The sequence below is a fragment of the Puntigrus tetrazona genome, chromosome 17, assembly GCF_018831695.1.
Source record: "Puntigrus tetrazona isolate hp1 chromosome 17, ASM1883169v1, whole genome shotgun sequence".
Lineage (NCBI taxonomy): Eukaryota > Metazoa > Chordata > Actinopteri > Cypriniformes > Cyprinidae > Puntigrus > Puntigrus tetrazona.
Window position 1 is genome coordinate 5527797 of NC_056715.1, and position 23025 is coordinate 5550821.

The following is a 23025-nucleotide window of genomic DNA, read 5'->3' on the forward strand; positions in this document are numbered from 1 at the left end:
AATGCATTTCCCTGCTCCCGGAGAGACAAAAAGGATGTATGTGCTGTTAAAAACAAGAGTCGGAGGACCTTTCAACATTGAGTGCCAAGAAATCCTAGCTTTCACACAATTAACGTCACCTGGCAACCTCTACACAAACGAATGAGTGTAGCAGATGAAGGTCAACTCAAATTCGCTTGTTCTTTTTATAGAGTGGCGCACTGAAACCAATGGCTATGGTTTGCACACATTTTTGGTGCATTTTGGCTCTTGACACTCAGGAAGTGAAATCATACTACAGAAATTCCTATATTTTGTTCAATATATGCATGAATCATTTCTGTATAAAGTGATTATGTAGTTCTATATGATGAGCTTGAAAATCCAGAGGTAAAAAAGTCAGGGAAATCAATGACAAATAAATAAAGCATACTATACCACTAAATTATACATGTATCTCTGTACTTTTGAATTTTGCCCAGTATTTTGTGTGCCTTTGATTTGCTGCTCAGCAATATGCAGACAAAATCAACTGTGAACACTAGCCAGGTCTCGTGTTGTTAGCTAAATGTACTGCTTATTAATCTCATCTAAATCTGCATTAAAGGTTTTGTTTGTTCATAACGAGTCCAAAAATTGCCAGTTCCAATTTAGAACCAGCCAAATTACGAAAACAGAGTTAAGAAAATAGAGTGTGCGGCTCCGACACATCTGATGACTAAGTTAGTGGATTTTATCATCATCCAGGTTGGATTCTGCCATCTGTGTCAGCTGATTGGCATGGGGTGGACTACAGGAATCTCCAGAAAAAGAGAGAGAGAGAGAGAGAGAGAGGCATGATGCCAGGGTCTGCCGTCTCAGGTGAGGGACCATTGAGAAACAGACATTTCTCGCCTTATGCTTTCACCCAGAAATTTCCCCTGCAAATGGCTGCGATCCAGTCTGTTGACGTCTGGACGGGGGCCAGGATGAGTAACATGCAAAAGAACAGAGCACGAGGTAGCTGTGAATATCACACGCAGAGTTTTTGCTTCTCTGAATGTGAAACTTCTTTAGTGATACACCCGGATAAAAATAGACTTTCTTTGTGTCATGATTAAGATTTGCCAGTTCCTGGAAAAGATAGAAACAGAGCAGAAATTAGTACTTTTACTTGTGAAAACCTCTCATTGGCTTCTAAATTAATCATAAAGTAAATTACGCTTGCTTGAAAAGGCAATATCTAATAATTTTATTATTCTTCTGAGACAGTTTAGCAGTTTGTGTTGGCTCACCAAAGCAAACTTAGTTAGTTTTAGCTCCTTAACACCTTTGAGCTAACATTGGTTCGAGGTGGTTATGCAATTGGTGGGTGTGTTCTGAAACTCCACCTTCTTTAACAAGGGATTTTTTCTTCCTGGTTTGCTTCTCATTCAGCCGAGGTCAAGCAAGTGAGCAGTGTATCCAAGTCACTATTTATATGCCGTGGATATAACCGCACCTCTACGATCGCTTGTGGAGAGAATGTAAAAGTTCAGCGAAAGCAATTCATTCCTACGAAGAATTTACGATGTGGGGTTTTAATGTGTCTAATATGGTCTGTCTGAGTTTTAATTGGTCTATATGGACATGTCTTGATAAAACATCAAAGATTGTCATCACACTTCCTAACTCAAACGCTTTCTATTCAGGTATCATTTCTATACACTAACTCCATATGGCCAGGTTTGGAATATTGGGATGAAGTCTAGCACACTTTGCAGCTTTTCCTTTCAAATAAAGCCACCTTAGAAAATAATAGACGGTCTTACCATCATGTAAAATATGAAAAGACGGTTTGTTTTGTTTTTACTGTCTGGAGGCAGGTTTATCTAAAATAGCTTCTACAACAATAATAGACTAGCTTATTCAAAAAACACAGCACAGCAGGTCAGTTCAAAATTGTACAGACAACACAGAAGAAATGTGCAGACTTTGTGATCAGAACATCCTGTCTGTCCAAAATGTACCAATTATTTCACAAATTTCAGTAAAAAAAACAAAATAAACAGATCTGTTTCAGGATGTATAGTTCATTTGCTAAAACAAGTGCTAACCTGACAAACTTGGACCAATGACGATATGGATTTAATGGATTTCAGACCTTTGACTGTCCATTCTCAAATATTCACAGCAGCAAACCAAATCTTTGTAACAGATTATACGCCCAAACTTTTGATTATCAGCTTGGATGTTGCTATTTTAACTCACAAACTTGCCACGTTTGAGTGCAAAATGCATTCTATAGTCTGTGAGTAGACCCTTATACCTTATTCCAATATTCAAATACATAGACCATTTATAAAACTTTCCAACTAGCAAAAGCCACATATTTGGCCTTCACATATATAGCAAAACAAATCAGCCTACTTCAAAACGGTTTTACAGCAACACCAACAAACTCAGCAGGTGGAGATAGTTGGCATCACCCATCCACACTCGGTTTTTTGTACACAGACAACCTGTCTGATTAAGCTGATGTTAACCTGACCATGGCTATTTTCTCAGAGGGACCTTCCAGCGCTCCTGAGGCGCTTCTCCCACATACGACTAGCACTCGCCGATGCATGAGTTATGCAACCATATCTCTGGGAAGGCTCTCATTACACCATAGCCATGCAGATTTTTTTTTTTAGTGTATGATTCGACAAATAAAACTTTAACACAAAAATGGCTGATTTTCACATTTATATTGAGATTATACACTATTGACATTGTTTTGCTTCATAAAATGACAGTTTAACCATTGTTCAATGATGTAAGAGTCAGGCAACATTTTGCATCACACACTGGGCCGCTGCTGAGTCACTTAAAGCCCAGAGGGGGCGGGGCTATGATAGGCTCCTCCCACCCCCAACTCCATTCTTCTCACTGCGAGACAAGAAAAATGGAAGCAATTAGCTACAGCAGAGGTCAGGATGGAATCCCTAGAGAGCTGTAGTCATTAGACTAGCCTGTCTCTTGTCATATGCAATATGCTCAGCCCACAGTGCTACAACAGCGTTCGCTACAGGAGCCACTGTATCAAACCTCAATCGTGCATTAATTCCCTCTGGAGTTGCGCTTCAATATGTCCAGCATCGCACGCAAAGCACAGGACTGGCATTTGTATTTTCGTACCATTTCGCCTCACTGTCCTTTCTCATTTTTGTCATTTGGTTTTTGCCGGAGCGTTCGCGCAGTTGACCCAGTTTGTCCTTTCTGAAATGATCAGATAATCAGAGTTTTGTCTCTTTTTTCGTACGAGCTTATCTAAAGCCACAGATGACTGGGAGCACAGATCAGCCAGTGCCTGTGATGGCCTGATAGCACAGCGTGACCTCTGACCTCCCGCTGAGCAGCCGGAGCCATTATTGTGTCTCACTGTAATCACAGTCAGCTGAGACTGCCGCAGAGGGGATACACAAACAGAGGAGAAACCGGTGTGAGCGGCCCACAAAACAAAGAGATTGTTACATTCATTTGGCTGTGAACAAATTAATGTGCAGAAATAAAATTAAATAAAATAATACTTCTTAAAATACAGTTTGTTACAAGGATAAACAGCAAAATAATGATTCAGTGATGCAAACAGAGTTCAATTCTTCTGTAAAGTATAGGTCTAAATGCTCTAAAAAATTAAATAACATTTTATTGAATTGTACTCTTTTCAGTCAGTATATAATATAATATAATACAGTATTAATCATTATTGTTTGTGGTAGGGTGTTTTGGATGATTGATGCCATGGGGTTGCTATGCGTTTTTAGCCAATTGTTGTTTCTAAAGCTCTAGATGGTTACTATTCCCTTATTTATTGTAAATTTCCATTCATTTATTGTACATCAGGAGAAAATTTCATTTAAGCTCTTAGAAAAGTAATAGCCTCGACCCTAGCAAACACCAGTAATAAAATTTCAAAATATGCTAAGTGCATTAGCTTAAAATTTTGTTTTAGATTCAGATTTTGATAAACTACCCATCAACCACACTGAAACTAATAGCATAAGCAAAAAGATCAATCGTATGTAAATGCGAGTTTGTGAAACATTTGGAATTAAGCAGATTTCTGCATGAATACTTCCTAATAAATATAAGGGGTTTACAAATGTATGTGTACGTGTGTGTCTAAAAGCTATAAATACCTCAGATATCTTAGATGGTTCAAGGATAAGTCACTATATCCACATTTAGACACATTCTGACAACCTGCACTGAATCAAATGAAGAGAAGCAAGTCACAGTATTTACTCCCGACAAATCCAATAGTTTTCTTTCACAGGAGAAGCCCATTAACATTTTTATAACTTAGTTTTCCATTACTCTTTTAGAGAAATACTTTCTTTGCGGACCGTAATTTTTCATCCTCCAGAGAATGGTGATGTTATCTTAATTACAAAAATACAAAAACTTGTTCACCGAAATAAAATGCCAACAGCTGAGGTCCAGTTTAAATGCAAACTAAATTCATTTTCCAAACTTTAAAATGACCTTGGGAACGCATTATTGATAAAGGGGCGATTTGAACAACAAAAATAACAAGGATTTAAAAAAAAAAAAACTTTCAAAAAGGTTCAAAAGCTTGGGGTCAGTAAACAGTGTTGCCAAGTCCGCAGAATTGGGCTACTTTAACACTCTTTTCATTGGATGTTTTTAATATCGGTTGAAATGACCCCAATAATGTCTTGGAATGTTAGCCCCCGGAACATGACTTTTATCAGGGGAACCCCAACGGAATGCTATTTTTACCAGGAATCCTCCATGAAAAGCGACTGACAACCTGGCATCCCTGTCAGTAAGGTTTTTTTTTTTCCTGCAAAATATGCTGCAAAAGATTCCTACATCGAACAAATGTTCCTCTTTTACCTGAGAGCTCTCAAAATAATGCTTTCCACAAAAATGTTAAGCCGCACAACTGTTTTCAACATTTATAATAACAAATGTTTCTTTCAGCATGATCAAGGATCACGTGATACTGAAGCCAGGCGTAATGGATTCATTCCTTTTCCTTCAAACTTATTGGATCACAGATTCAAGAGTGACATTTTAGTGTTAACCTGTCCAGGAAGAAATTAACCTAGATTTAACTCTGTGACTTCATCATTAAACTAACAGAAGTGATCGAGATTCACAAAATGACAGTCAATTCGACTCATGACTGAATTTGCTCTGAGGGGGAATGTACTCTAAAGAGGCACAAGGCAACATCTTGCATTTGTCACCTTGTCTTCTTCCCCTTCCCCGCCACCACAATCCACAAATAAAGAGCAACAAACCACTTAAATTCTTCCCTTGCCATTGCCTGCACCTTTGCGAAATTATAGAGGAAGCAACAAAGGCAAAAGAGCTGTCTCCCATGCTGAGCTCCGTTGGAGACAGGGCAGCAGGAACTGTGTGCGCCATTTTTTTTTTTGTCCTGAAATCATAGAATGTTCCCAGGCAGACAGAGCTGCAGATTCAGCCCTTTTTCCTGAGATCTTCAGGGTGAGCATCCCAGTGCTTCAAGACAGAGAAACTGTGGGGGTCACGGACAATACTAGAGCATTTTACACGAGTGACACCTCACGGTGTGTCCCACCAGCACACATGCCCATCACACACACTCGACAGAGTGTCAGACGTACAGTCTCTCTGCACGGCAGTCCACCTACAAAACTTTATAAATCACTTCCATCAGCTCAAAATTTCTGCTACTTGAGACACCAAATATGACAGAGTAAGAGTCCAGAAGCACGAGCACACGGGATTGGGTGGAATTTAAATGTGCATCTGAATGGTCATAAGTAAAATTGTCGAAACTTTTCTTCTTTTTTTTTTAAGTTTGGTAACATTACAGTATAGAGAATTTTCTAATACCTAGTTGCTTATTGGCATGCCTTTTAATAACTGCCTGTTTATTTTAATCTAATATCTAAATTTAACAACTACCATACTAATTATTAATAAACAGCAAATTAGTAGCTTATTCAGGCAAAGTGAATAAGCTACTAATGATAGTGATATTTAATGGTTTGTTAATAGTGAGAGTTGGAAGTTTCAAAAAGTTTCTCTCTCAATTTTTTAAAATTAGCTTAGGCTTTAAACTAATGAAATAACAACAAACAATGCTTAAAGAAAATAGAATTTAAACAGCTAGATTAATATTATTTTTTGTAACACTTTAAATTACACTAAAATGTTTTCAAATCACTAATCAGTGATTGATTTTATTTACAATTGATGAATTTGTCACAATTACTATTACCTCATCGATATATGTTTTTAATGTAATTGTAAAGTCTATTGCTCACAAAAAAGATACAATTATACGATTAATCATCAAAATAATCAATCAACTACTCAATTTTCAGTTCCATACAAACAGTGTTTTAGAAATACACTTAACAAACGAATGTTACCTCCAATGAGATCGATATATTGATTAACTGAGACCATGAAGTACTCGTGAAGAAAATCACCTGCTTCGAAGCCAACAGCATAGAATCTCCTGGGAAATGAGATACTAAGGTCTTGTTTGAGTTGTCACTATCACAGTCTCATTCCCTTACTTCCTTTATCTTTATCTCTCTCTCTCAGGTTTCAGGGACGGCTGAAGAGCATCTTCAAGTGCTTCTTCTAAGAGGCTTCCTTAAGAGGGGCCACTGAACTGCAAGCAACTGAAGCTCCTAGAGCAAAGAGTGAAAAGAGAAAAGCATAGACACAGGAGAGAATTGATTACGCCTGGTCTGGCGTTAACCACCACTGTGCCCGGCTCTCACGAATCCCATTCAACTAATTGCGCAATAATTGCTCACGATAAAAGACCATCTCGAAATCAAGGTCCTGCCAGAGTGACTCAACAAAAGACTTCGTTTTCTTTCACACATTCTTCTCCGAGGTGCTCGTTTCAGTTTCTAAGTGAGGCGCTGTGAATAAAACATAACATATTGCGAGTGATCGCAACAGCTAATTTGCCAAACTCTCTATAGACTGCGGAAACTCCCCAAGGAAGGTGTTACTCATTTTTCTGGCAGTCTGCAAGCTTGTGAATCTCTCGGCTGCAGGCTGAGACTCCACTCGTAACGTCTGACAGGCCTCTCATTCACATAGCGGCACCGAAACGACACAGCAGGCCCTCGGGGAGCTCACTCACGTACTCGCATTGGGAAAAGTGATGCTCCCAAAGGCTTCCAATCACCAACCGCATATGCCATGACATACATTACCCTACTGCTGCAGCACTGACAGTCCAGACTCCTTGGGGCCGTTACATCTCTTGCTTCCTGCAAAGAACAACTTGCAGTAGGTATGACGACTTGGAAAGGTTGCAGACGAATGTGATTGCATGATGCAAGCAATTATAACACTCAAGCATGTCCAGAAGAACAAGGACGCAAAGATTTTGAATGGTCCGTAAGGACCGCAATGGAATCAGATGCCGTTTTTTAAAAACAATCGTGAGGGCTGAGCGGTTCTGCAGCCTGAGGGGCCGCCGTGATGAATGCTGACGTTTTTACAAGGAACGTTTAAGAGCCAAATGTTTCATCTGGGAGGTTTAAAAAGCAAATTAACTCAGATCTCTAGCCCTGGGGCAACTGGCTAATTTGATATGGTGTGGAGGTGGGACGCTGCTTGGGTCGCTGTTCCTTTTTTGTTACTGTGTAGGAACAGTACTAGGAACCAATTTACAGGTACCAACATTTTGAGATTATTTATTAATATTTATTAAAAGAAACTGTATTAAGTTATTAAATTGCAACTTATTAGGGTATTAAATCTGAATAAGAGAATCTCCTGCTCTTTTTAGCGACAAGATTAGTGCTACAAATAAATGCTTAAAAAAATTTGATGCGTTTAAAAATTAGCTGTCAATCCAATATCCGTAATTTTAATCGCACCCAAAATATTTTAACAAAGTGTGTGTACTTTGTATGGTTATTATGTATAGTTACACACACATGCAGTATATATTTTGAAAATATGTATTTACATGTATATATTTACATAATGGTTATATATATATATATATATATATATATATATATATATATATATATATATATATATATATATGCACATTTTGTTTTTAATATATAAATGCATTTATATATGAACAGTTTATTTTGCAATAACCAGAAATCTCCCAGAAATCACATTTTCTACTGTGCATTCCAAGTAACACCAATCAAACAGTTGGGTTGATTAAGTAATAATAACTTAAACAAATACAGGTAATTTACAAAATTAAAGAGCATTGTTTTGTTTTGTTTATATAGGATGTGATTAAAAATTTGACAGCTTTAGAAACTGCTCATTTTGTTCACTTACGTTGTCCTTGAGAGCTGTCAAATACAATAAAATATACAACACTATCGGTTTAGTCTAATTCAGAAACTCTTAAAACACTGTTCTTTTTAGTAAATCAAAAACAATGCAACCAGTGCAATTGAGACTCTTACAAACTAGTTCTTATCGGGGAATCAAAAGACACACAATGTGACCAACTAGATTCATAAAGCCATGACTGTTTTGAACCAGTTCTTGTAATTAACATTAATAAGTTACAGGTAAATAGAAAATGAGAAAGATGGAAAAACAGTTTGATTTCACTAAATTGAACCCATCAGAATGATTACTGAACCAACATCTGAATCACTTACTGCAAGTTACCATTATTTTCAGTGGAGCCTGTATCAAAATGACGGAGATCACAACTCTTTACAGAAAAGCTATCAGAGTAAGAGATTATAGACGATCATTACAAAAAAAAGATAAAACCAACATGAATAGGAGCACAGCTATTAAACACTTGTTCTTAAAACAAACATGAAAACAATACACTCAACCTCTATGGATATAATTGCTCCCTCTTATCAAAGCGGGCCTTTGTCAAAAACTTTAATGATTCAATTTAGTCAAGACAGATAAGTATTATTTGCTTTGGCACCTAAAGTCCCCAAAGTAGGCATTGCTGCGTTAAAAGTCGTGAAATGCTAATAACTACATCAGTGGTCCTTCCAATCTATAACAGCGCTCGACCACCGCCAGTAACCTTTGTATAGCACAGTATGGAGCTACATGGTACAGCGACCTCATTTACAATTCAAAGAGCTTCGTGTTCAGCTGTGAGTTCTGGAGGATGTTTCTCATCTGCCTGCTTTTATGCTGTACGCAGTCATTTTGAAGACGTTTGGCAGGAATAATAAGAAGGTTTGTTACACAATTGCATATGTATAATCACAAGCAACATACTCTTAGTGATGATGAGCGCCATACTGCTGCTTTTCCTGACACTATAATGGCTGTGGTGAGCTCACATTTCCCCAGCGTCTATGAGGTATAATTAAAACTTGTTGTAATCATTTTTCCCCTTTAAGAGGCAAACACTGGCACGCCTACCAAAGAAACTAGCCACAGTTGAAATGCACAAGAAAGTTCAATGATTAACAGAAAGAAAGTGGTTTCAAATCTTCCTTCATATCACTTGGAATCGTCGGTTGACTAGTCGCTCCACAAATATATATATTTTTTTAATTTTTTTAAAATATTTCAATATTGCCTACCGGGAATGTTCACTCAACATTTATTTTTATAAAAAACAACTATTGCATAAACTGTAATTTTAAGCTAATTTTAGGCTCACTGGTGGAATCAGTAAGAGCAGCCCAGCTTGTCCACCTGCAATTATGACAAAGAGTTGTTAACGTCTTAAAAGTGATTTTCACATCACCTGGGTAGTTCTAAATCATTTCATGGATACACTAAAACACTCTGTACGTCTTAGAGCACGATATGTCAGCTTTAAAATATGAAAAACCGAGAAATTGCATGTCAGCATGCAGCTATTGAACGGTCCCATACAAGCATGCATGAAAAGTGGCGTAATTAGTCATTACTTGTGCAGTTAAGTGCATAACCTCTTTTCAATCTACTTCAGATCTCAACATTGTGCCAGAAAATTCAGCCTTCCCCGAGAAATGTAGTAAGCGTAGCGCAGAAATTTTGGGTATTTGAGTAGGCAGAACCCTTTCGCAGGGAAATGAGAAGATGCCTTTGACCTAAACACAGAAAGCTTGGAAATGACAGGCGAGCCATAGAGTGCTGTGATTGTTTAGGATGTTAATTACACCGAAAGAAGCTGTAAAACAAGCCACAAGACTCTGCTCCATGAATAGGGAAGTAGGCACAGCTGGGACGCTTATAATCAGAGGCAATGCGGCAAAAAAAAAAAAGAGAGATTAGTGCTTTAGAGATTAAATATTATCTTTTCACAGCACTAAATAAATCAACTTCTCTTGGAGCCACATTCACTCACACTGACCTTTTTTTTCATGTCACCTGCATTCCATTGGGTGTTTTTGGTTGGTTTATTTGAAGCAAACAGCCTTTGGAAATGTTAGTTAATGTATGTGCAATCTCAATCTTCAATCTCACTGTTCAGTAACTCTAAAACACAGATCCGCATGTTAAAAAGAGTTGTAAAAAATGTATTGTAATCCTTGAATTACTCGTACGTTGTTTCATAAAGTATCCACAGAAATCTATACAACTCGTACGCTAAATTTCATGTGATCTGATGCCTTTGTATGAGAAACAGACCATTCAAAACTTGTCAAATCCTTATTTACTGATAATTCCACAGAAGATAGCATATGGGTATTGAAATGAACTACCCCTTTATTAAACCTATATTCATGTCTATGTATAGAAGTGAACAAAAGCACTAGAGATTCTATACTTTAACACTGAGATTTAAATGTTGGATACAAACATGCAATTTATGGCTCATTTATGACATCATATCATATATCATATCAAATAATTAAAAGTAGCATTTTTCAAACTTTAGAAAAAAGGGCAAGAATGTTTTAATTTATAGTCACACCTAGTCTTTGGCCTTGCAGGTATATATTTAAATATTTTGTAAGGTTCTGTTCGTAAAAGCGAGGTTTGGTGAAGTTTAGCTAATTAAGGCTACAAATCGAGTGATTGCAATCACACGTTATAAAAAAAAAGACCTGTAATTAAATATTTTTAAATGCTTCTGTCCTGCATTATTTTTCTGTTGGTTGAATGCATCGCGGCGTTCTCATGAAACAGATTTGCGATAAAGGATGACATGATTCCACTTGACATGACAGAGTTTTGTAGATAGACAAGCCTTCAAAACGCTTTCACACAAGCACCATTATACGTCCACTGAAGCTAATGCAAAAGAAACTGTAATGGGGAGCAACTTTCAACAGCCCACTGGTTTGGCATCGAACCAGTCTCACAAGAAAAAGATATGCAATCACTTTTAGCTGTGTTATGGTCCTATTCAGAGCAGAGCCAGTGTGTTGGGTGGATGAATGGCTTGCTAATGGAGCAGATATTCATGCTGAGGAGATGGAGAGATAACATTCTGCTGTGGGGCGTATGGGAGAGAAACTCTGGTGAGTGAGATAATGCAGTGTTTATGGTAATATTTTAATCTCTTATCGTGCTAGAGGAGAAACCCAGAGGGTATTTATCAGCTTTTGAACTAACGCACCACTGCTTTATTCATTTTTATCATCTTTTTTTAAAAAAAAAGAAAAAAAAAAACTATTTTCCCATCTTTGTAGTGCCCCATCAAAAGCAACAAGAGATGGTTTTTGCTTCCTTTTTTGCTCTTTCCTCTTTCATGATTGATGCGTTATTTTAATATTTCATTTTTATAAATGTCAAGCAAAGACAGTTTTGCCATATGAAAAGCTATATGCTAAGGGGAAGGTTATATTATTAAGGAATTGTTCAGCAAAAATGAAAATTTGCTGAAATTTACCCTTATCCAAAATGTATACAAGTTTTTTTTTTTTTTTTTTTTTATCTAAACGGATTTAGAGAAATTCAGCATTGTATCACCTGCTCCCCTCTGGACACTGCTGTGAATGGGTGCCGTCAGAATGAGAGTTCAACTGATAAAACCATCACAATAATGTACGCAACTTCCAGACATTCAAATAAGTTCTTGTGAAATGAAAAAAGAAAAAAAAAAAACCTGTCACTTCTAAATAAACTATCAATTCTTCCCAAAAAAGTGTAAATAATCCTTTAAAAAAAGGCAACAGTTTTAGTTAAAATGTCTTAGTTGAGTAATACAAATTTACGATTTTACACTTTACAAGATGTTAAGTGATGTACCGTACCTGGTGTGAATTAACGCTGGGCCATATGGCCAAAAAATTATTTCATATCAGTCAATATGAATAATTATCATGATAAATATCAAATTGTTTTCATTTCTTTCAAGTGGCAGATCTTTGCTAATTGTAGTTAATTGTTAATTGTAGTTTAAACTATGGTCAGATCATTGTTTTTGTCAGTCACTGAAACGAACGGGTTTCGTACCGCAGCACGTCTGCTCTAGTAACTTGCGCCACGACGCTGTTTGAACCAAGATCCGAGCGGATAAACGGTCCGAATGGAACGTTTCAAATGACAAGAGCTCTTTCGTTCCGCATTTTCCTCATAAACACTTCTCAAACTCCCGCTATCGTTTACGAGGAAATTTACATCGCTCTATAATTATCGTTATCGGTTTATCGCCCAGCCCTAGTGTGGATTGCTTTTAGATTTTTGTTTTTCTATCAGCAGTTGGAAAGTTCGTTCTGACTAACGGCACCCATTCACTGCAGAGGATAAAGAAAAACCCTTAGGCCATCCATGATGTAGATGAGTATATGTTGAGCCCGTTTAAATTTTTTGGGTGCACTGCTCCTTGAAACCTTTCAGCCTAAAGCTCCTCAGTGATAAATACAGGCAAAACAAACATAAGTCAGTCGCTTCTGCTACTATACATTAAAAATACAAAATGAATCCTATTTCCAACTGCATCCTCGTTAACAAACTTCAAAAATGTTTAAGTCTGGAAAAAGTTGTTTCGGTGTTTGTTTTCACAGAGTTCGAGGAACCGTCTCGGGACGCACCACAGAGCAGTGCAGTAGGGTCTTCTCTTCAGAGCCGAGTGGACAGATTGCCGAGTCATTTCTACAGCACACTCCAGATTCACACTGTAGGACCACATATGCCACCACAAATGCTACAGTTCCGTTTTTCATTTTTTATGACTTCAAAAAAATACTTGCAGACTCCAAGTAAACTTGGCTGTTCACTTCATGGTAAAAAGGCGCATCTCATCGGCCTGGTGCAGTGTTTTTTACCTTATTAAATTAGACTTGCATGTATTTATGTAATATTTTGCTTATGTAATATTTTGCTTTTGTGAAGCTGCTTTGGAACAATAGCCATTGTAAAAAGCGCTATACAAATAAACTTGAATTGAATTGAATTGAACTTGCATGCCTATACAATTACACTTTTTTTAGCTGCGTGCAACGCCACAACATGATCAACATAGTACAGTTCGTAAAAAAGGACTCTAAAACTCTAAAAGTTATCAGTTAGAATCAGTAATGAATTAATTAAACGTAGGCATAAATAAACACAAATTTGAAATATAAACTGCTTACAGAAACATGAGCAGAAACCAATGCTTCATCTTTTATTATTTTTGGACAACAAAGCTTGGTCCTGGGCCAGGGTGTTGGTGTTGCTGTAAAGGGTTTGGCATAGAATGACATTGATTGTAGAGAACGGCCCATATGGATACAGGAAGCACTGGGACAGCCTGCACTCTGCGAGGGTGGTAACCACTGAAGCAAAGAGGGCTGAGTCTGGATATTTACAGGGTCCAACAAATCACCAACGCCAAAGATGTCCAGCCGCCCACATGCTCCTTTACTACAATACACCAATGCCAAAAAAGACCACATGCTCTTTTCTCAGACCCTCATGCTAAGTATAACTAATTTTTCAACATTTTGTGGCCTCGCTGGGTGTTCATGAAAAAAATCGTGACTAACCCTCCAAAATAAATAAATAAACAGGATTTACAGTAATAAAGTGTCAATGGACGGTAAAAATAAGGGTAAAAATCTTATGGAAGGTTTAAAAGTAGAACATTTTTGATTTTTCTTGTAATTGTTTTTTTTTGCGTTCCACTTTTTTATGTTAAATGTTTTCGTTTATGCCTAAACAGTCAAAACAGTTTAAGAAACAGTTAAGAAAGAAAGAAAGAAAGATGAATTAAAAAGAATAAAACAAAAGTTTCAAAAAAATTCAAAAACTAAAAAGAACTAACAATGAATAAACACACTCAAAAAATTTAATGAAAGAATGAAAAAACAGTAACACTTAAATACAGCGATCAATTCTCACTATTAACTAGTTGCTTATTAGAATGCCTATTATTAAAATATTGTCTGTTTATTACTTATAAAGAACATTTTCAGCTTGACCATATTCTACATCCTTAATCTTACCCAATACCTAAACATAATAACTACCTTACTAACTATTAATAAGCAGCAAATTATTCATTTTTTGAGTCAAAAGCAGTAGTTAAAGGTTTGTTATTGGACCTTAAAAGAAAACAATAATAAAGAAAAGAAAAAAGAAAGACATAACGACTGAATGAACAAATGAAAGAAAGGAGGAAGAGTATTGAGGCAGGGTGATTAATCACAGCTGCCGCCCCAGCGAGCGTTTCGGTTCGTCTTGCTCCTGCAGCCTCTGCGTCTGTGCTGCTGAAACACGCCCCGTATGATGCCACGCACCCAGCACATCATTAGAGGAAATGATGCACATTTACATGCTCGGCTGGCCGTTGTGTCATTGAGAATGAGGCAGCAGCGGTGGTGCTTTCCGAGGGATCCACCCCCTTTCCACAGCACTGATTCCCTCGCCCGATCGAGCGCGCACACACACACACACACACAGGCCACTCTTAGGCTGGGACTCGCCTGCCATCTGTTGTTTAATGGTCTCCTGTAATAGATCCCTGCCCCGTGAGCCCAGTCTTTTCTCTGAGGGACAAGCGCAGACCTACAGGCCAGAGATCTCACATTGCACCAGTAGATCAGAGACTCATAACCTGGCTGAAGATGAATGAGGTTACATGGTCCAAATGAGGCTACGGTTTCACAGTGGACTCTGGCTGGAAACTGACCGGATTCTCATCCTGCACAGTAAACAAGAACCTCTATATATGCCTACCCCCTTCTGAGGAACATCCATGTTTAATGTGCGTAAATTATATTTATTAATATTTATTGTAGAATTTTAAAAAAGTAATACTTTTATTTAGGGAAAAAAAAAACAAATCAATGATCTGTATTAAAAATAACAAATAAAATAAAAATATTATATACATATTATTTTAAACAAAAATATTTAGCAGCACAACATCAACACTGACAATAATAATAAAAAAATGCTTCTTAAGAACTAAATAAAAGTGACACTAAATACTTGAGTAGTAGCCAATTAAAATTAAAAGTAAAAACTAATAATCTACAGTGTGTGTGTTTGTGTATATATATATATATATATATATATATATATATATATATATATATATATACACACACACACACACACACACACACATATATATACACACACACACACGCATTTAAACACACACAAACATACAAATATAAAAATGAGTCAACAATTGACTATTGACAAAGAATGTTTGAAAATAAAAATAATAACAGCATAAACCTAGTACAAACATAAAACTAAGAATAATGTCATTTTAATTACTTTTTTTTTTTTTTTTTTTTACATTTTCTTAACTTTAAACAAAACTCTGTCCCCCTCAAGGGCATAGCTGAGCTAATGGTTCAGGAAGTTTGCAAAAGAATATTAGGTGAGTAGGAAAAGAGATGGGAGAGCAGAGATGGGATCTATTTATACCAGGCTGACAGAGCGGTTAAGAACTTCATCTCGTAGCTCAGATGGCACGATTGCTCAACTGAGGGGGGATTTGACAAGAAGCTACGTGTCGATTAGAGATTATATTGCATGCTCCGGTGCAGAAAAAAGTGATGATGTGACCAAACAGTGACATTAAATACAATATTGTGGAAGGGTCTTACAGAGAGATAGTATCTCTGGACTCGACATGAACCTGTGCGGAAGAGAAGATATTTATGAAGGTGAGGTGTTTTTATATCAATGACAGCTTAAAGAGCATTTCTCTAGCAAATGACAGAAAACTAGTGGAAACCGCAGACTGATATGTCTCGTCTTTGCTAAAGTAGAGAACTGCGGTGGAGTTTTAAAACCAAATGTGGCCAACCTCTCTTGTCTCACGAAATGTTAATTGCGTCTCCTTTGGTTAATGAGTGACAGGGACTTTCTTAGGTTAACCAGCATATGGAAGCGTCGTTTAGATCTAACCATCCTCAAGTTAAACTGTTACTGGCCATGCAAGACCTGTCTAAATGTGTGAAGGTGTCACTGAATATACCTAAACAGATGTGTAGGAAAGTATTTTTTAGGCAAGAACATATATTACACTAAATACAATCACCTATTAAAATCCCCTCCTTTTCGAATCCCCTTTAGACAATGAAGATAAATCATGGAACTAGTAATGTTAATTAATGGTGTTTTCGAAGACAAACATCATGTCATATCATCGAGATGACAATATGTAATATGTTAGTTGATACTGCGGTCACATGCTACAAGTCGTAGCTCTTAGCTTTGCTGCTAATCGTCGCCATAGTAACTCATAATTTGCCTGAAAGGTCATGTGTCTTCATCTAAGAATTAATATGGCTTAAATGTATCTAAAATTACTTAGTTTCCTAAAATTTTTGGCTTTAACATCTCAAATTGTGTGTCTTGTTTAGCTAATACTTTCGTACTGCGATTTTTGTCTTGTAAGCGATGAACCGGCAAAGAAATCTCAAAAATGATATCCTGGCAAAAATTGATTCCTCTGGCACTTTAACATGTCACATTGCATGTCTTGTTGCGTTATTATTTTACTAAGTGATCACACTTACGATTGTCATCTTGTGGACGATGGCAAGCGGTTCCTAAAAATACACTGCCAGAGAAAGTTGTAACGCTTTCCGGCATGTTTAGCATCTCAAATTGCACATCTTGTTGAGCGTTATTACTTTTCTAAGCGATCGCATTTCCGATTTTCATCTTGTAGATGATATAACCGGTAAAACAAATCTCAAAAAGATTAGCTTCCAAAAGAATCTGGCCTTTTTTTGCTATGAATAACATCTCAAATTGCACGTCTTGCGGCGCGCTGTTGCTTTTCTTAGCCATCGCACTTACAATTTTCATCTTGCGGATGATAAAACCAGCAAAGAAATCCTAAAGAGATCCATTTCTGGCTTTTTCTGGCAGGAATAACATGTCACATTGCGTGTTTTGTTGCGTTATTATTTTACTAAGCGATCACACTTACGATTCTCATCTTGTGGACGATGACAAGCGGTCCCGAAAAATACACTGCCAGAGAAATCTGGCATGAATTACATCTCAAATTGTTGCGCAATTACTTTTCTAAGTGACTGCACTTATGAATTTCATTTACGCTTTCTTACAGACCGCCTATAATTATTATGTTCACAACCACCTCAGTACATATACTTTTTTTTATTATTATTAACAAACAACCCCTAAGGTACATGGTTGAGAGTCCTTGCTCAAATTGTTGTGAGTGCACTCTTTTCTGTGAGCTCAAAACTAGGTAGTGTTGAGTAATTAGCTCCATTTTTCACCAGAACGTGATAATTACTTTTGATAAATATTTGCATAATTGAACTACTAAGCGCCTCGTCCTTTTTTCAGTCCCTCTACCCAACCCTCCCTTATACAGTGTGCTGAAGGTTAATGCTGTATACCAGCACACAACATTCCTTAAGGCTTCTAGAAAGCTATGCAGTGCAAAATTATAATAGCTGTTGTTTTGTTGTGTGCTGAGAGGTGTCGTATATTAACAAGGTTACAATAAAAGCAGTGTATTACTATCACATGACAGGGATATATGTTACTAATTTTTCTGTATTTTATATAAATGTGTTTACATGTATATTCTATACAAGCTGAGTGGCTTTCTACTACGCTAAAACTGCATAAAGCAGAGGTCTGGCTCTATTAACTGGAAATCTCGTGGAATAACATTTCAGTTGCTCGGGGGCTTAAAGAAGAGTGAATTAAAAAGATAGAGTGAAGGCAAGCTGAGAGGAAACCAAAACCAGTGTCTGTCTTCCTCCCCACACCTTTGTGATATCAATAATTCCTTATCTAAATGGATCCAGAGCCGCCCGTAACAGCTTTTTGATTTTGTGTGAGACCATGCCAGGCCTCATAAATAAATATGAGGGGAGGTGGGGGAATTCTGGGATGCTGTAGTTTACCTCACGGTGCAGGAGACTCTCGCTAAAAGCCCTGGCAGAGATTGTGTTTGAAGGGCACTGCCAACCAGTCACAGCACAGCACATCGAATACTACAGCCCAGTGGCATAGGGTAGACGTGTGAAATGAGCAGGCAGATTCTTTCTCTCTGTTTGGCTTTTTAAGTCTGCTGTACACTTTTATAATTTTCATGTTAATATCATTTTTAAGTTTAAGGCATATAAAAAATATTTACCTTGCACTGCGAATGAGTAAAAATAAGATAAATAAATAAAAAAATAAGATAGATAAATAAATACATTTATATAATTGATAAATTTATGTTACTGATGAACTCGATTTATATAAAGTAGCTATATAGCAGCTACGGTATGGGTCAATTAAAAATATGTATCAAAATGATACAAAAATGTGTGCATTTTTGTGTATCTGCATATGTATGTATGTATGTATGTATATATATATATATATATATATATATATATATATACACACACACACACACACACACACACACACACACACACACACACACATATATATATATATATATATATATATATATATATATATATATATATATCAGAATCAGAATCACTTTATTGCCAGGTATGTTTGCACATACGAGGAATTTGTTTTAGTGACAAAAACTCTGCAGTGCAACACGATAACAAGACAAGACAGATATAAAGAGAAATATGTACAATATACAAAATAAAATGTGCAACACAGAAAAAAATAAAAATAGAAAAATAAAAATAAAAATATATACTATGTATATATATGTGTGTGTTTGTGTGTATGTGTGTATGCGTGCTTGTGTATGTTCTTGCAAAGAAGCATTTTTTTTCCAGCAATTCCTGGGCTAACTGGGATAAAAATATATATATATAACAAAAAATAAATATTTATAAAAGTAAAATGTCATATTACTTGTGGTGTTTTTTATGCAATATCCTTAAATTCACATTTAAACACATGGATGGAAATCTGGCTACTAATAGAGTAACATTTCCAGTTTAATTATGTATTATTTGTTTTTCCTTTGTTCTCAAGAAAATTTGAGTGGGGAAAAAAAACATTAATATGCTTTTCTCCTCCAAGAAACATCCTAGCTAAATCCAGATGAATAATGTTCATTAAAAACACTTGCGCTGACCTGACACAGAGCATACAGAGATGCATTATTCTTGCACAACATTAGGAGCGCAAGCCTTACCTAATCTACATATCCACACTCTCCCACAGAAACGATAATGGAGTGAACGAGAGACAAAAGGAGAAAGCCAGAGAATTGGGGGGACTTTTATTGTGACACAGAGGCAGACGGATTATTCTCCTGCCGCACCGAGTCCAACGAGCCGTGACGGGTCCATCTCCAGTTCCCGACACACAAAACAGCGACGTCTCAAATGCTTCTTACCTCGCAGCACACACACACACATATACACACATACACACACACACACACCAAAAAAGCCCTAAACCTCCGCAAGCCAGTCGCGACCTGGCTAGAATTACGTAATGTTGCAGCCAGTGCGGCTGTCATACAGCAGGGAGGGATGGGGATTGTGTGAGAGAGAGGGAAAAATGGGAGGCGGGGAGGCAGTGAAGCAAGAAGTCAGACTGATCTATTAGAGCTAATAATTACAATAATAAAACTGTAAAGATGCAGTCATCACCCTAGAGGCGTCGGGTACAAGCGTAGCCCCTCTCAAGGTCAGACAAGGGAGGGCCGCTCTTTAACGGTAACCTGCTCAGACTCCGGCTGAGTGATTACAGGTTTGAATTGTCCTCCTTTTTCAAGGTCATTCCACCAGAGCTGGGAAGTTTTGTGACCTTGACCATACCTGAAATACTAAATTCGCAATTGCCACATTGTGAGAAAAGATTACATTTTTAGATTTTCGGAAGCAGAAAACTTGCTAGGTTACTGTTTTAAGAAACAGTTCATACAAAAAAATACTCATGCATAGGCCATCCGAGACATAGAGGATTTTGTTTTTCGTGAATCAGAACAGATTTGTAGATTTCTTGTTCACCAATGGATCCACTGCAGTGAATGGGTGCCGTCAAAATTAGAGTTCAAACTGAGGATAAAACATCACAACAATCCATCCATTAGTGAACAACTGATGCTAATTTTCTCCAAGTGTGTTCTGATAAAGAAACAAACTCAAATTAATCTCGGATAGCTTGGGGGTTGGTAAACATTGGTTTTGGAGTGAATTATTCGCACCATATGGTTTGGTTACCTCCTTCAACGCAAGAGTTTCTTTCTTTAATCTTAAAAATAAAGGATCTTTATTGGCACAAATGATTACATGAATATTTATCATCCACAGAATCTTTTCACTGCAAAAAACGTTCTTTATATTGGGAAAAAAAGTTTTTCAAGAAAAGTGGTTATTAAGTAAGAACTGTTCACGGAAAGGTTCAGCGTGATAACTCATTTATTTTTTAATAGTGTATAATTTTCTCAGGTAAAGTGATATGCTTGATTGATTCAAAAAGTAACAAAACACCTCTTCTCAAAGGCAGCACAACTTGAAAGGCCTTCTTCCTGTGTAATGTGAGAAAACAGCCGGATATCAACACAAAACAATGGGGCACGAGCTGATGACTTGAACAGGTCATCTTCAGAACAGAACAATTATCTCCACCAAAATTTAAATGCCTGTCAAAACATTTCTGAGAGGGAGCAGTTTCAGGATGACTGCTCTGACGAGAGGCACAAAAGTGCTGACAGAAGAGGACGAGGGAGACCACAGCTACTCTCATGTGACATTAACCCTGCTGACCCACAGTGACCGAGACAATTATTGAATAGCAGTCCCTGTCAGTCACAAGGGCCAGCCTGCAATAATGACTGCATGTGATGTATGTGAATAATAAATGAAAAATGTTATTTGCTTCATTAAACTTAAGATAAATAAACCAACTTTTACAATTCAATGCCAGATTATTTCAAACTGAATATTTCAAAATTGTGCAATTCATGGGAAACTTTAAGTATTTGCTGAAATTCCTAACTTCCCTACATCACCCATTTAATGCCAATACTTTGTCAGACGGACAGAAAAACTAACCTCTTTCCCCAGGTCTTCTCGTATGACCTGCCTGATCTCCTGCATACTGCTCTGAGGTGCTCTGCTGTGCAGGACCTTCAGCGTGCTGGTGTACTCCTCAGGCAGGAGGTAGTCCAGGGCTCCCAGGTGCTGCCCTACTTTTATGAATGTGCCTCTGTTTGCACAGCACAAGTCCCGGAGCCTCTCTGCCGAACGCCTGTGAACCTGAGGAAAGAGAAACAAATTAAATACATAAACTAGACCAATACATTTACCAATGCGAATCAAAATCATTTATAATAGCTTTTCTAATTCTTATTAATAAACTACTCCTGTTTTGGGCAGTTACGATTTTTTTGATGATGTTCCAAATAATATATATATATGATGTATTTCGATGTTTCTAATCATCAAAAGTCCTAAAAAAATACATAAAAATTTTCTCACAAAAATATTAAGCAGAGCAACAGTTAAATATTGTGTGTGTCTATACATATATATATATATATATATATATATATATATATATATATATATATATATATATATATATATATATATATATATATATATATATATATATATATTTTTTTTTTTTTTTTTTTAATTTAGTACATTTTTTTAAATTAGTGTTACTCAAAGAAAGAATGTGAAGAAAAGACAATAAACACTGTTCATATTAATTAGCATATTAATTTGCTATTAATTACAACAAAAGACAATGTTTAAAAAAAACAACATCAAAGAAGCATATTTTGATAAGTTGCCGGAATCACTGCTAGCAGTAAAAAAGGAAACACACACACACACACACAATAGATTCCCTCCCCATCATCCCATTTGTCTTAAATGCTGTTTAAATGGGACGTCAGTTTTACAGGGGTCTTTGTGCTGTCCCGTCCCAACACCAGCTGGTAGAGTTGATAGTACTCTTGGAGGGACGTCCCTTTGGGACCAGTGCAAATAAACTGCCGTGAAATGAGCTCTCTTAACCCTCTCACCCTGACAAAAGACAGTCTTTTGTGCTCCAAATGGGGCCGCATATGAGGCCGGTCTTCCGATTCAAATCATCCCTCAAAAGACAAAGTCCACATGCACCTAATTATACTGGGTGGGGAGTCTATATGTGTGTGACATCGTGTGTGTGCAGGGATTAAACTGGGCTGCAATGATCTGGAACAGTGTTCGGCATCAGATTCAAAAAGGACTACAAATTATTGGTAGTTCTGTCGATGAACGCCAATTCCTTTATGATCCAGTTTGATCCACTACACAAATGTGTCTCATAATTCATTTACTGAAACAAAAACTTTCATTATAGTTTGTTTGTTACATTTATTTGATGAAAATTATTATTCCAATTTAAAATAAGTTAAATTTTTCTATTTTCTACAGTTTCTATTTTAACGTATTTTAAAATGTCTTTTATTCTTGTGAAGCAAAGTTTTTTAGCATCTCTTCAGTGTCACACGATCAGAAATCATACTAATATGCTCATTTAATAGTTCCAACAGTGATAATTGTGCATTTTGTGGGTGGAAGAGGGGTCATGTAATGGTATATGTTGCCTAGGCACCACAATCACCATAAATTTTAGGGTTCATTCATCTCCAATATTTCACGTTAACCCCAGTGTGTTTTTTCTTGAGTGTTTCCTCAGGCAACACCCCCTCAGGTCCAAAAAACTTCTTTGGATGGAGGTGATATTTCTGACTGGATGTCGAGGGGAGAGTAAACACACTTCTGT

The 23025-nt window shown here is 36.9% G+C and overlaps 1 protein-coding gene across 2 annotated transcripts in view; it reads right to left on the bottom strand.

Annotated features, from left to right (window-relative positions):
- adck1 (aarF domain containing kinase 1) overlaps positions 1-23025 on the bottom strand; it is a 101222-nt gene that overhangs the window by 46878 nt on the left and 31319 nt on the right. For both annotated transcript variants that reach the window (XM_043263299.1, XM_043263298.1), the window contains exon 4: positions 21300-21503. In XM_043263299.1, the coding sequence (XP_043119234.1) occupies positions 21300-21503 (204 nt within the window). The remainder of the gene's footprint in view (positions 1-21299; positions 21504-23025) is intronic.